The following is a 15570-nucleotide window of genomic DNA, read 5'->3' on the forward strand; positions in this document are numbered from 1 at the left end:
ATCTGATAAATACACTCCCTACTTCAGCCTGTGCTGTAGTACAGATGTCTTAAGTATTCATAGAAATTACCCAGGGACTGTTTAGCACAGGGCTAAATCGCTGGCTTTGAAAGCAGACCAAGGCAGGCCAGCAGCACGGTTCAATTCCCGTACCAGCGTCCCCAAACAGGCGCCAGAATGTGGCGACTAGGGGCTTTTTGCAGCAACTTCATTTGAAGCCTACTTGTGACAATAAAGAATTTTCATTTCATTTCAAATTGATGTTTCTTCACTCTCCCATCGTGCTTGAGGGTAGGTTATTTTCTCATACACATCTGGGATAAGGATCTCACTGTGAGGACAGGGCAGTTATTCCTCCTCTTCTCTCTCTCTCTCTCTCTCTCTCCCTCTCTCTTCTTTAGGCATGGTTCGGAGAGCTAAGAGAACTGATTGAAAGTTCCACTCACTCAGCTGGCAGATTACAGCAAATCCAAACTTATGCTGGTCTGCAGACGTCATGTACATTACACTGGACATCACATATAGCAGGCAAATGACATTCTTCCAAGTGCATTCACTCAAATCTGTAAGGACGCAGTTGACTGTTTTTTGTTTATATGTTGCAGGTGCAAATGGTGAAGACGCACGAGTTGAAACTATATCTGCCCAGGGACTGCCTGCCAGAGCATTTAGGTGGGACGTTGAAACTGGACCATTCCAGCTGGAACAAACAGTTTTTAACCTCGCCAAATGGGCACAGTGACTCGCTGGACGAGCTCATCACAGGCTTCCCGCGGGATGAAGTGTCTGTACACGTGCCAGGATTGGAAGGGATGACAGTGGAAGAGCTGTTGGACCATGTCAACACCGTGCAGAAAAGGGGGATCTATGAGGAATACGAGGACATCCGACGGGAGACACCGCCAGGCACATTCAACTGCTCATTGTTAGTTCAGTGTCTGTTTGCATGTAAACTCAAAGGGACAAGGTTAAAATCACGAGGACAGGCTGCATAGACGAGCCTTGTTAGTCTCTTCAGTATAGAAGATTAAGAGATGATCGAGTTGAGGTGTTTAAGATGATTAAACGGTTTTGATAGGTTAGGGAGCGAAAGAAAGAAACTGTCTGCAATTGTCGGAGTCCAAATCAAGAGAGTATAACTCTAAATCCAGGCTGTTCGGACTTACGTCAGGAAGCACTTTTACACAAAGGGTGGTGGATATCTGTGCTCTGTCAAAACAAGCTATTGGGACTAGACCAATTAAAAGTTTTTAAACTGAGACCAATAGTTGTTTGTTAAGGTATTAAGGGATATGGGACCAAGCTGGGTAGATGGTGTTAATATAGAGAGCAGCCACGATCTAAGTGAATAATAATAAAAGTAATCGCTTATTGTCACAAGTAGGCTTCAATGAAGTTACTGTGAAAAGCCCCTAGTCGCCACATTCCAGCACCTGTTCGGGGAGGCTTGTACGGGAATTGAACCCGCGCTGCTGGTCTTGTTCTGCATTACAAGCCAGCTGTCTTAGCCCACTGTGTTAAACCAACAGAATAGACTTGAGATAAATGGCCTCCTCTTTCTCTGTATTGTAATCATGTAGGAATAGGCAGGCAGTGATGTCGTACTGCGCATTAACAGCAATTGGCCACATCCTGGTGTGCCTTAAAATTACAAATTACAATGAGCAACCCTTTCTAAGAATATTTTGGTTCATTGTTCAAAGTAGCAGTCTGCCACGGTGAGGTAGGAGGGTGAGTAGTCTGTGCCTTTCATTCACATATGGTGAGTTCCTGATTGTAAACCATCGAATGGAGGAAAAAGTTTGGAATAGAGAGCGGAGAAAGAAAAATTCGGCTGTCGTGGTCAATTACAGATCAGCAGTGGCAAAGGTCTCTGTTATTATTCAATAACAGTTGCCTGTTCTCTGTTAGAAGAATGGTACAGAATATGTAAAGTGTAAGGAGGAAATGTTTCCCAAGTTGCTTGATGTGTACAGTACTCTGTGTACAGTGAATAAGTGATGCACAGCATAGTACGCAGTGCGTTAAGCGGTATATTGCCAGAAATGGAGTGCGTAATGGGTGTACCATATACAATATCATCTGTAAATTCAATTTCACGTCATGAAACTGAACTAAATCTGATTCTGTCCATCACTGTTTTCAATCTGATATAATATAGAAATCTCTGCTACAGCTGGTTGTGTTTGCATTGCAGGGAAGCTATTATCTGAAAAATTCTGCAATAGATTTGCAGACAGAGCCACTCCCTGCTGCAGGTAAAGAAATAGTTGCCATGGTACCTATGTACTAGTAAACCTTTAACACTCCATAAGAAACAGAATATTCAGTTTGGAAATGGAGTCATTAAGTTCGTACATCCCTCAATGTTGTAGTGTAAGGATATTACAATAACAATTTGCAATGCAGCATGCACAGAATAAGTGCAAAAACTACATTGGCAGTCATGGCACTTCCTTCCTGACTCGGCCAGCAGTGTCTATAATCTCTACTTCAAAATTATCTGATACAAACCCCACGTTATTTAAATTCAGTTAGGGTAGCACGGTGACGCAGTGGTTTGCACTGCTGCCTCACGGTGCCGAGGCCCCGGGTTCAATCCCGGCCCCGGGTCACTGTCCGTGTGGAGTTTGCACATTCTCCCCGTATCTGCGTGGGTCTCACCTCCACAACCTAACCTGCCTACTTTGGACTTGTGGGAGGAAACCGGAGCAGCCGGAGGAAACCCACACAGACACAGGGGGAACGTGCAAACTCCATGCAGAGGGTCACCCAAGGTCGGAATTGAACTGGGTGTCTGGCGCTGTGAGGCAGCAGTGCCAACCACCGTGTCGCCCTATAGGAGTGTTTGCCATCCACCAATGGATATAATGGTTCAGTTCTGTCACAGTGCCGAGGACCCGGGTTCAATCCTGGCCCCAGGTCATTGTGTGGAGTTTGCACATTCTCCCCATGTCTGCGTGGGTCTCACCCCCACAACCCAAATATGTGCAGGGTAGGTGGATTGACCCCACTAAATTGCCCCCTAATTGGAAAAAGAATGTATTGAGTACTTTAAATTTATTTTAAAAAAGGATAAGTAGATATGAAATGAAAAAATAATGAAACGAAAATCGCTTATTGTCACAAGTAGGCTTCAAATGAAGTTACTGTGAAAAATCCCTAGTCGCCACATTCCGGCGCCTGTTCGGGAGGCTGGTACGGGAATCGAACCCACGCTGCTGGCCTGCCTTGGTCTGCTTTAAAAGCCAGCACTTTAGCCCTGTGCTAAACCAGCCCCAGATATAGAACATAGAACGATACAGCGCAGTACAGGCCCTTCGGCCCTCGATGTTGCACCGACATGGAAAAACTAAAGGCCATCTAACCTACACTATGCCCTTATCATCCATATGCTTATCCAATAAACTTTTAAATGCCCTCAATGTTGGCGAGTTCACTACTGTTGCAGGTAGGGCATTCCACGGCCTCACCACTCTTTGCGTAAAAAACCCACCTCTGACCTCTGTCCTATATCTATTACCCCTCAATTTAAGGCTATGTCCCCTCGTGCTAGCCACCTCCATCCGCGGGAGAAGGCTCTCGCTGTCCACCCTATCTAACCCTCTGATCATTTTGTATGCCTCTATTAGGTCACCTCTTAACCTTCTTCTCTCTAACGAAAACAACCTCAAGTCCATCAGCCTTTCCTCATAAGATTTTCCCTCCATACCAGGCAACATCCTGGTAAATCTCCTCTGCACCCGTTCCAAAGCTTCCACGTCCTTCCTATAATGAGGCGACCAGTATTAGTTTCTGCAGAATCTCACAAATCAGATTTAGGAAGGCCAAAGTGGCGTGCAAAATATTTGCATCATTCATCATTTAAGCTATTTAATTTGTGCCTAACAGGATATTACACCAGTTGTGTTTGATATGAGTGTGAATTTTCCTTAATTGAGTGCCACCAATGTAATTAAAATAAGCCCACAAATCTCCAATTACCTGTTTCTTATTTTTTATATACATTTAGAGTTCCCAATTCATTTGTTTTCCAATTAAGGGGAAATTTAGCATTTTTATATTTGCGCACTTTAGTTGTGGTAACTAACAGACGCTATAGAACATATAGTAAGTTATGTCCACGACTGTGCACGCAGCAGAATTGCCAGCTGAGCCATTGGGGGGCATGCTAAAGGAGGAAGTACTTCCTCAGGTAGAAACAGAAGGCAAGTGGACACATGTTCTCCCACCTCACCCCAGCTTATATTTAAGTAATGGTTGTCCCAGGGAAGCTGCTTGGTGAAAGGCGAAAATCATTATTTGTTTAAAATTAAACTTTCCATGTAGCCTGTAGTTAGACCTGCTTAATTTAGAAACACTTGACTCAGTGTCGCACATTAAAAATCTGGACTGATGAAAGATTAATTCATTGTCAGTTGTCAACTAGTAATTACTAGATTGTATAAAGTTCACAAAATCAATTTCAGCATATTGGCAATAAATATTTTTATTATCTATGGTTGTAGGGGTGAGACCCATGCAGGCATGGGGAGAATGGGCAATCCGTGACCCAGGATCGGGATCGAACCAGGGTCTTCGGCGCTGTGAGGCAGCAGTGCTAACCATTGCTCCACCGTGCCGCCCCTCTTTTGACTATGTGAAAGGATTATCAGAGCACAGATCCTGTCTCAGATACTGAGCACCAAATTGGTGTTGAAATTGAAGTTTGTGAATGTTTTGATGTTTCAGTTTTACTGTATCCCAGGTTCTTGAGTTGCTGCACAGCTGCTTGAAGTGGCAATGTGTGAAGTTCAGGTTTTGAATCTAGAGTAAGTAGCTATGTGGTGCCGCCTTCTATTCCTGTAAATCATTGAGCAAATGCACAAACACTTTAAAAGATCCCAGTGCTTATTATGCACTGCTCAATCTGACTCTCTGTCCCAGTAAGCTGACGTATGCGGCTGATTGTAACTCCAGCTGATTATGGTGCCTTTATCAGCATGTGCTTGGCGCACTAAAATTTTGAACAGCTGAGGCAGCTTTAGGGGCTCTAAGGTTGAGCCCAGAAAGCAGTGGATACTCTGAGGATTGAGATCAGGGATCTTCCCTCCCTCTGCAGCAACAGTCTGGCGCATTCATACTATGAGCCAATTAGTTTCATCCAGTTTCAGGAGCATAGTGTTCATAGTAGATCAGCAACAACCTTTTTATTCATTCACAGGATATGTGTGTCTCTGGCAAAGTCATCATTTATTGCTCATCTCGAATTTCTTTTGAAAAGGGAGCATCCTTGAATGTAACTGAGTTGGGTCGCATAGAGATCAGTTAAGAGTGAAGAACATTGCTGAGAGTCTGGAGTCACATCTCGGCAGGATCGGATAAGATCGGATAAGAACAGCAGATTTTCTGCCCTAAAGGAACTAGGAAAGATTCTCCTGGCAATCATGATCACCATTGGTGATGCTAGCTTTTTATTCCAGATGTCTTTAATTAGCCGACTTTAGATTCCAAGCTGCCATGGTGGGATTTGTCTCTAGATCATCATTCCAGGCCTCTGGAATACTCCAGGTTGAGCATCCCTTATCCGAAATCCTGAAAATCGCAAATTCCGGAAGACACACTTTTTTAGAGCGCTGACATAACATCACGAGTGGGAAATCCCACACGCACCACAGATGCACAATTCCCAACGGGCTACACATGTGCAGTATATTCCAAAATCCGATACACAGTCGGCCCCAAGCATTTCGGATGAGGGATTTTCAGCCTGTAGTCCGAGAACGTTGCCATCAAACTACTGTATCATTATTTATGTAGCATTTAATGTAATGAAATATGCCACAGTAGTTCACAGGAGTGTTTCAAACACAATTTGACGCTGAACCACGTGAGGTATTAGGACAAGTGACCAGAAAGCTTGGTCGAAGCGCTGGCCGGGGGGGGGGGGGGGGGGGGGTTAGTGGTACACAATAACTTTTCAAACAATGGCGACTATTGGTGTTTTGCATTGCGATTGTGTGCAGCTAGGTCAGATTTCGAAGTGATGGTGATTGGCTTTTGCAGCAGACAATGATCTTGCTTGATCCAATTTAATTTCAGAAGCATTTGAGTTAACCATGAGGAAAAACAGTAGTTTGGGGAAGCAATGGAGAAAAGAATTGCAGATCGTTACAAATTAGCACAGCGCGATTCAGAGATTTATACATTTTTCACTTCTCACCCATTCACAAGAGATTCCCATTATTATTGGGTACCTAATACATGATTCTGAGGTAAGCTGGGGAGTTGGCATTCAGCGAAAGCTTTATAATTAGAAAATATGTCATCAGTTCACATGGTTTCTAAGTCGGGTCGGGAGCATAATACAAAGATCAGAATTTTAACCCAAGGCAGGGTAACTGAATGGGGCAGGCTGGATGGGCCAATTGGTCTTTCCCTGTCTGCCATTTTATGTATGTTTGTGAGAAAAATGAGCATCATCTGTCACATAACATTTCAATTTGTGCGTGACAGAGGTTTGAAGCTTGCTGGGGGATAAGAGAGGATGAATTTTGTTACACATGAAGTAAATATGCATTGAGCAACTGATAAGAAGGGCTTTGCTTGTCAAATGATCACTTTTGTTTTGGAGCATACTGTTGTTGCAGAAACTTTGGCAGCAATGGACGTCCAAAACTGTTTATGGATTGAGGACGCTTTCCAGAAGGGAGCCCTGCAGTTCCTTCCTAAATAATATTTTTGACTTGTTGTAGTAACTACCTGTGGCAGTGGGAGCCTACGTACAAGCCCTACGCAGAAGCAGACATCCGTTGGATTTGGAAGCTACATTAGAGCACTGTTTACTTTTCCTCTGATTTTGTCACTGGGAAACGGGTTCCAGAGAGATCTTGACGCGAAGGGAAGTTGCTTTACATCACAGTTTCCGAGTTGTAAACAAACACTTCAGTGAGTTTACACTGCACTGACAGAATCCGTTCAGCTGAACTATTTTTTTCTTTGCGGGTGACATTTTCGTTTTATATTCTTCACTTGCTTGAACCCAGCAGAGGAGTCATTTTTTGGGCACGTTTCAAGCTGACATGTGGATTAACAGGGCTCAGCTTTGACCGTAATGTTATCAGCAATGGCAACGTGTTCTTTGTGGATACTGCTGTGTTTCTCAGTAAAATCCAACTGTTTGAAGTTTGTGGGTGGGAGGTTAAAATTTCCCAGGATTGCATGCACTTCTGAATTTTCTTTCTTCATGTGTGTATGTTTTCTGCTGCGGAGTGCCACTCACTTGTAATACCTTCTAAATATTTTCCCCCGTTCTTTCTATTGTGCCATCTGCTACAGCCTAGTCAAAGGGGGGTAAGCATATGATTACCCACCATCTACTATATACCACTGGTGGTATATAATTTGTTCCTTTGCCTGAAGAAAAGTTCATGAGCAGTAACCTTCAACTACCTGTATTTTCAGAATATATCAGCTAATCCATGTAATTGAAAGAGACAAAAGTGAGAAATCAGAATAGGTTGCCTGTGCTGGAAAGTTATTTTCTTCTGTTCAGAAAGTTTGTTCTGAGGTTGCGTTTCCGAAACAGTGCCATGAAGCAAGTTCTGTCAGTCGCCACAAATGAAATAAATCCATACCAACCCATTTCCTGTCCTCGTGCACTGCCGTGCAAGAGGATTGTGATTTTCATGTGCCATCTTTGCTTTTGGTTCTTCCTCCTCTTCACAGAACAACACAATGATGCAAAGAACAGAGCAGTATGATTGTGATGCAGCCAAATTGACTTTGACACCAGGGAGCTGTGTACATTGGATTGGAGAAATGTGGGTTTCTGACTGAAGATTTTGTGTTGACCTTTCAGAATGGGGGAGGGAGGAGAAACTGGGCTAGAATCAACGTTTCCTGGCTCGTCTTTGAGCAGCACTTTAAAATAGGGATTTCTTTGGAGCAGGGATATGCTGGAATTGGGAATCCAATTTTGTACCATGTGTTTTACAAATGCGAAATTAGTTTTTTTTTCTTGTTTTATTTTTAGCTCATTTCTGTGCAAGAATCATCGAATAATAAAACGCAGAAAGCAGCCATTTGGCTCATCATGCCAACTCTTGGTGGAGCTATCACTTAATCCCGCTCTCTTTCCGTAGAGTTTTTTTTTAGGTTAATTGGAGTGATGATCCAATTTCATTTTGAAAGCCACTGTTGAATCTGCTTCCACTACCTTTTCAGGCAGCGCATTCCAGATACTTCAAGCTTAAATGGAGGAGAATTGAGGCAAATGGATTTCTATGTTGGGTATTTTGAAATTTCTCCGTTGTATTCCATGAGCGTTGGAATAACTGAGTTGGAGGTTCAGTTGAGTTCACTGCTTGATATGTATTTGCTGTGTGGTTACAATGTGGTTAGTCTGCATTTAGTAATCTTGGAAATTGACTAATTAGTTCGCACAATGTGGTGTGAGCTCAAGACTGTACCTCGTATTAGTTGTGGTCATGTAGAGGGATCATCGGTGCTGGGTTTGGCTCATCGTATTCCATGATATTATGATGCATCTCACTTTGCTTTTACACAAATGAAAGTGTTGCCTGCTGAACCCTAGAATTATACGTCATCTTTCAACCACAGTTGAAATAATTGATCTCATTCTTCCTTTTGAACAAAGAAAAGTACAGCACAGGAACAGGCCCTTCGGCCCTCCTAGCCCATGCCGACCATGATGCCCGTCTAAACTAAAATCTTCTGCACTTCCTGGGTCCGTATCCCTCTGTTCCCATCCTAGTCATGTATTTGTCAAGATGCCCCTTAAATGTTACTATCGTCCCTGCTTCCACCACCTCCACCGGCAGCGGGTTCCAGGCACCCCTACCCTCTGTGTAAAAAAACTTGCTTCGTACATCTCCTCTAAACCTTGCCCCTCGCACCTTAAACCTATGCCCCCTAGTAATTGACCCCTCTACCCTGGGGAAAAGCTTCTGACTACCCACTCTGTCTATGCCCCTCATAATTTTGTAGACCTCTATCAGGTCGCCCCTCAACCTCCGTCGTTCCAGTGAGAACAAACCGAGTTTATTCAACCGCTCCTCATAGCTAATGCCCTCCATACCAGGCAATATCCTGGTAATCTCTTCTGCACCCTCTCTTAAGCCTCCACATCCTTCTGGTAGTGTGGCGACCAGAATTGAACACTATACTCCAAGTTTGGCCTAACTAAGGTTCTATACAGCTGCAAAATGACTTGCCAATTCTTATACTCAATGCCCCGGCCAATGAAGGCAAGCATGTCGTATGCCCTCTTGACTACCTTCTCCACCTGTGTTACCCCTTTCAGTGACCTGTGGACCTGTACACCTAGATCTCTCTGACTGTCAATACTCTTGAGGGTTCTACCATTCCCTGTATATTCTCTACCTGCATTAGACCTTCCAAAATGCATTACCTCACATTTGTCTGGATTAAACTCCATCTGCCATCTCTCTGCCCAAGTCACCAAACGATCTAAATCCTGCTGTATCCTCTGACAGTCCTCATCGCCAGGCCCCTAGCACTAAGTGAGCCCCGGCCGGTATTGGGGACGTTGAAGTCTCCCATCACAGCAAACCCTGTTGTTTTTACTCGTTTCCAAAATCTGTCTGCCTATCTGCTCCTCTATCTCCCGCTGGCTGTTGGGAGGCCTGTTAACCCCCAACATTGTGACTGCACCCGTCTTATTCCTGATCTCTACCCATATAGCCTTGCTGCCCTCTGAGGTGTCCTCCCGTCGTACAGCTGTGATATTCTCCCTAACCTGTAGCGCAACTCCACCACCCCTTTTACATCCCCCTCTATCCCGCCTGAAACATCTAAATCCTGGAACCCCCCCCCGGCCATACCAGTTTGAAACCCTCCCGTGTGACACTAGCAAACCTCGAGGCCAAGATATTTATGCCCCTCCAGTTTAGATGCAACCCGTCCTTCTTATACAGGTCACACCTGCCCCGGAAGAGCTCCCAGTGGTCCAGATAACGGAAACCCTCCCTCCTACACCAGCTGCTTATCCATGTGTTTAGCTGCTCTATCTTCCTATTTCTGGCACGTGGCACGGGGAGTAATCCGAGATTACAACCCTAGAGGTCCTGTCTTTTAACTTTCTGCCTAGCTCCCTGGACTCCTGCTGCAGGACCTCATGCCCCTTCCTGCCTATGTCGTTAGTACCAATATGCACAACAACCTCTGCCTGTTTGCCCTCCCCCTTCAGGATGCCCGCTACCCGTTTGGAGACATCCTGGACCCTTGCACCAGGGAGGCAACATACCATCCTGGAGTCTCTTTCACGTCCACAGAAGCGCCTATCTGTGCCCCTGACTATAGATCCCCTATGACTATTGCTCTTCTGCGCTTTGACCCTCTCTGCTGAACATCAGAGCCAGCCGTGGTGCCACTGCTCTGCTGCTGCTGTTTTCCCCTGATAGGCTATCTCCCCCCCCCGACAGTATCCAAAGGGGTACACCTTTCGAGAGGGGGATTTTCACAGTAACGTCATTGCAGTGTTAATGTAAGCCTACCTGTGACACTGATAAAGATTATTAGATTATTATTATTAAAAATTCCTGCACTGACTGCCTGCCCCTTCTGGTGGTCACCCATTTCTCTGCCTGCACCTTGGGTGTGACCACATTTATATAACTGCTATCTATGACGCTTTCCGCCACCTGCATGCTCCTAAGTGCATCCAACTGCTGCTCCAACCGAACGCATGCGGTCTGTGAGGAGCTCCAGTTGGGTGCACTTCTGCAGATGAAGCCACCCGGGATGCTGGAACCTCCCGAGCCTGCCTCATCTCACAGTACAGCACTGCACCCCTCTGATGGACTGAATGTAACAGAAAAGAAGATTTTTCTTCGTGTTAATCGATTTTGAGCTTTATTGATCGTAAAGCAATCTCTTGGAATTGATTTGGGAGAAATAATTCACTCAGGGGAGAGGAATTAAGAATTTGGTTTTAACACCTCATCTGAAAGGCATCACCTCTGCCTATGCAATGCCTCCTCAGTACTGCCCTGAAGTGTTAACCTAGATTATATGGCAGCACGGTAGCACAGTGGTTAGCATTGTTGCTTCACAGCACCTGGGACCCGGGTTCAATTCCTATCTTGGGTCACTGTCTGCGTGGAGTCTGCACATTCTCCCCATGTCTGCGTGGGTTCCTCCGGGTGCTCTAGTTTCCTCCCACAATCCCGAAAGACGTGCTCTTAGGTGAATTGGACATTCTGAATTCTCCCTCAATGTACCTGAACAGGCGCCGGAATGTGGCGACTTGGGGATTTTCGCAGCAACGTCATTGCGGTGTTAATGTAAGCCTACCTGTGACACTGATAAAGATTATTAGATTATTATTATTAAAAATCTCCAGTGGAATTTGAACTCATCATCAGTAAATTCAGGAAGGGTCGTGCCACAACTGAGCCAAGCTAATGCTGAAGAGACAGAATAAGGAGAATTGGCTTTGCATGCCAATATACATGAATAAATACCAGTGTCATCTTGACTTCATTTATTTTGTAGCTTCCAGGTTGCTTGGGTTGAGTGGCTGATTTTAGGAGAAATTGCACGCTTGATGTTCTTTGCTTATGAAAGTGTTTTACAATATTAATGTAGTAAACATCGCTCCTTAGGTAAATTCTTGGGTTGCTAGTTTGTTTGAATGTTGTTCCAGAAGATGATATCTGTCCTATACTGAATCCAACAAATAAGGCTAATTTAGCAAGCAAGAATAAGGAACAGCATTCACCAGTTAGACGTAAATTTAAATTACTGAAAAGTAAATGCCAAACAGATCAGAGAAAAAGAAAATCTTCATCCACTGAAGCAATGTTTGGAGTTAGCACGTGAGATTGTTGGGCATGATGTTGGAGAGTCTGGGTTGGTTAAGGTCATCAAGAATTTGGTCCAGGGCCTTCAATCCATGAGTAATCTGACTTCCAATTTTTTTTTTTTTTTTTTTTTTTTTGGAAGTTTTTTATTTAACACAAATTTGTAACAGTTACAGAGCGAAAAATGGCCCTGTGCAAAGAGCCTTAACATAGTGAAAACGAACAGTGGGAAAGAATAAACATGTTAATAAGTGTTGAGCCAAAGATCCTTCCATAAGGCACTTTCCCTGCCAGCTCTGTTTGCCCATGCCACACGTGTTCAACTAAACTAACGTGGCCCTAACCCTCTTCCCCCTCCCCGGCCCCCCCTCCGCCTGGTCTCCCCTACTCCCCCAGGCCTGACCTGCCAGGTCAGTCCTGCGCTTGGCCCTAGCCCGCCCCGCCCCCCCCTCCGATCTCCCTGGTGCCCCTGACCTACGCTAGTCACACTGACCCCTGCCCTTGGCGCCTACCTGTCGACTTCCAATTTTGACCTGGTGGTTGGCACAGGTAGTTCAACGCTAAATCACAACACCAAAATCTGGGAGCATCAGCATCGTGAGATTACAAATTATAGAAAAAAAGAGAATCTTTCATTTATGTGTAGCCCAGTGGTTAGCACAATTGCCTCACAGCTCCAGGGGTCCCAGGTTCGATTCCTGGCTTGGGTCACTGTCTGTGCAGAGTCTGCACGTTCTCCCCATTTCCTCCCTGTTCTCTGTTTCCTCCACAGTCCAAAGATGTGCAGGTTAGGTGGATTGGCCATGCTGAATTGCCCTTAGTGTCCAAAAAGATGGGGTGGTGTTGCTGGGTTGCGGGGACAGGGTGGAGGTGTGGACTTCTGTAGGGTGCCATTTCCAAGGGCCAGTGCAGACTTGATGGGCCGAATGGCCGCCTCCTGCACATGTAAATTCTATGATTTTATGATGAGTTTATGTAGGAACTTTCAGCAGCTCCGGACATCCCAAAGCACTTTTCAGCCAATGAATTAGGTTTGAAGTGTTATGATGTTAGAAACACCATAGCCAATTTGTATACAGCAAGCTCCCACAACAAAAAAGATCTTTGATAATGATGTTTTAAGTGATATTGATTGAGGGGTAATATTGGCCAGGATATTGGGAGCAACAGCCCCTTCCTTCTTCAAATAGTGCCACGGGATCTTTTACATAATGAAAGGCAGCATCTCTGACAGCGCTGCACTCCCTCAGTACCGCACTGAAGTGTCAGCCTAGATTGTGCGTTCATGTCTGGAATGGATTGTGAACCAACAGCGTTTTGATTCAGAGATGAGAGTGCTACCCTATTCAGCCAAAGCTGACACCCTAAACACCTATTGGGAGTTTTGAGCTTTATATGTAGCACCCTGCGGCTCGTAGTATAAAATCATCTGGTCAACAGAGACTTAAAAGCTGTGACCTCCCCTCTTTTTAGTTCCTCTGTGACTGCTGGGAGCAGGAAGGGTGTTGCTTTCTAAATCTGGGCAGGCCATGTATAAACACTCTGCGAGATCTTCCAGGATAGTCTGGTCCCGCCGATGGCGATCCGGGGTGTATTCGATGAGAAATCCCATTGACAGCGGCTGGGCCAGACGACCCCGCCACCGGCCAACAAACACGCCACAGAGGAGGCCGTAGAATCTCGCCCACTGTGTCCCTGGACTTAGCTTGAGTACCGCTGTAACAAATTCAATAGCAAGCAGAAAAAAACTCATGCTGGGCCATAAATATAAACGCTTTCATTTTGTGTCTGAAGATTGATAGTCCCCTCGCCCACATTCGGTAAACTTAGTCCAGTTTTTAAATGCTCCTGATAATAATAATAATCACTTATTGTCACACGTAGGCGTCAATGAAGTTACTGTGAAAAGGCCCCTAGCCACCACATTCCGGCACCTGTTTGGGACTGCCAGGCACCATCCGGCCCAACGGGCAAGAGGCTGGGGGACTCCAATCCCCTGGGAGAACCACCACAAGTGCAGTTCCACCTGGTCTCTGTAGGTGGAGACCAGTACTGACGGCGCTCGCCTGAGGTCTCCTTAAGAGTGTGCTGATTGTCTTTGGTCAATTGAGGTACTGGTGCACACAAAAGCAATAAATACATTTATATAGTGTAAACGTACCAAGGTACTTCATGGAAACATTTCAAACAAATATTTACCGTGTTCAAAAGTCTCTGAATCTGACCACTATGAAATCTACTCCTGCCCATAGTGTTTTGGTTTGTCTGATACGGAGCACACCGACTCTGTCCATTGGGGCACATCCCACTTATCCGGGTACGGTTAGCTTCCCATACCAGCCTCCCCGGACAGGCGCCGGAATGTGCGACTAGGGGCTTTTCGGCAGTAACTTCATTGAAGCCTACTCGTGACAATAAGCGATTTTCATTTCATTTCAGAGCAAATGTTTAGGAACTCCCAAGTGTGCTGCTTTCCCAGTTGTGGACAGCCTCTCTCTCTCGGGTCTAGAACTGTGTGGTCGTCTGTGATAGTTCTACTTCTTAGCTCCTTAAGACCATAAGATATAGGAGTGGAAGTAAGGCCATTCAGCCCATCGAGTCCACTCCGCCATTCAATCATGGCTGATGGGCATTTCAACTCCACCTACCAGCATTCTCCCCGTAGCCCTTAATTCCTCGCTCCTAAAGAGCCTGGTTTAAGCATCACCCTGGAGAGTTAATTTGGTTCTGAGCATCATGTCACCTTGGAGCACTCTTGGCTTCAGAGGCAGATCCAAAGGCCATAAAAAAGAAAGATCAAGACAACTGCTTTACTTGACTGAACAATTGAGAATCGGATTATATTGTTGAGATTTAAGGATTTTTGTGCTGTTTTGGGGGATTTTATTCCAGCTTCTGAGACACTGAAAATGAATATTGCACAGTCTAAATATGGCCTACGCCATGTACAGTACAGGGCTGTGCAGCTTAAAGAAAATGAGTGTGAAAGAAATCACGAAAACTGAAACATCGCCACTTGAGATAAAATCAGAAATTGTACAGAAGAGGGAACAGGGCATCAGAATTCATGCTAAACACTTGGAGGACCACCGTCAATGAAAGAGCATTTTAACTATTCTGAGCTGTTACAAGTCAGTATCAGCCCCTTCTCTGTCCTCATCATTGGACTCGTTAGATTTGTTTAACATTATAATGATTCTGAAGTACCGTCAAGAGCTAGGAACAGATTTGTTGTAAATGTCACCCAATGGCATATATTAAAACTTTTATTGAATGGAGAGGTACCCCTACTGCTTTGAGGATCCAGGTGAGATAGGCTGCTGCATGTGGGGCTGATGTGATACGTTGTCCTCAAAGAGGAATTGTATAAACCTTGAGATGAGCAAACTTTATAAGAATTACTCGAAAAATGGGATGTAAAATGTTTCGCTCATTCAGTCACATAATAATTGGATAGGAACAGAAAGAGCCCTTTTATTAAAATCCAGCCTTAAATGAGGAAGTCTCATGCTCCCCAAGAAACTTTCATAACCTCCTAAACTCACAAGGCTTGCAACATTTAACCACATTCTACAATGGACCTGCCTTTCTCCAGAGTACCCTCCAGCTGCTGTACCGTGATAGCTGGCCCAGCGGGCCGTTGGCAGAGGCCAGTATAGGCCGTCCAATGTAGAGCAGCCTTCTAATCTCGAAAATGGGGTTAATGATGGGGAGCGGGAAAATTGCGGGGTGGGAGCTCAGTGCC

The 15570-nt window shown here is 44.9% G+C and overlaps 1 protein-coding gene across 3 annotated transcripts in view; it reads left to right on the forward strand.

The window, feature by feature from the left end:
- Nucleotides 1–15570, forward strand: part of ptpn9a (protein tyrosine phosphatase non-receptor type 9a) — a 277337-nt gene that overhangs the window by 222366 nt on the left and 39401 nt on the right. For all 3 annotated transcript variants that reach the window (XM_038784520.1, XM_038784522.1, XM_038784521.1), the window contains one exon: nt 606–925. In XM_038784520.1, coding sequence (XP_038640448.1) covers nt 606–925 — 320 coding nt within the window. The remainder of the gene's footprint in view (nt 1–605; nt 926–15570) is intronic.

Source organism: Scyliorhinus canicula, chromosome 24 (genome assembly GCF_902713615.1).
Source record: "Scyliorhinus canicula chromosome 24, sScyCan1.1, whole genome shotgun sequence".
Classification (NCBI taxonomy): Eukaryota; Metazoa; Chordata; class Chondrichthyes; order Carcharhiniformes; family Scyliorhinidae; genus Scyliorhinus; species Scyliorhinus canicula.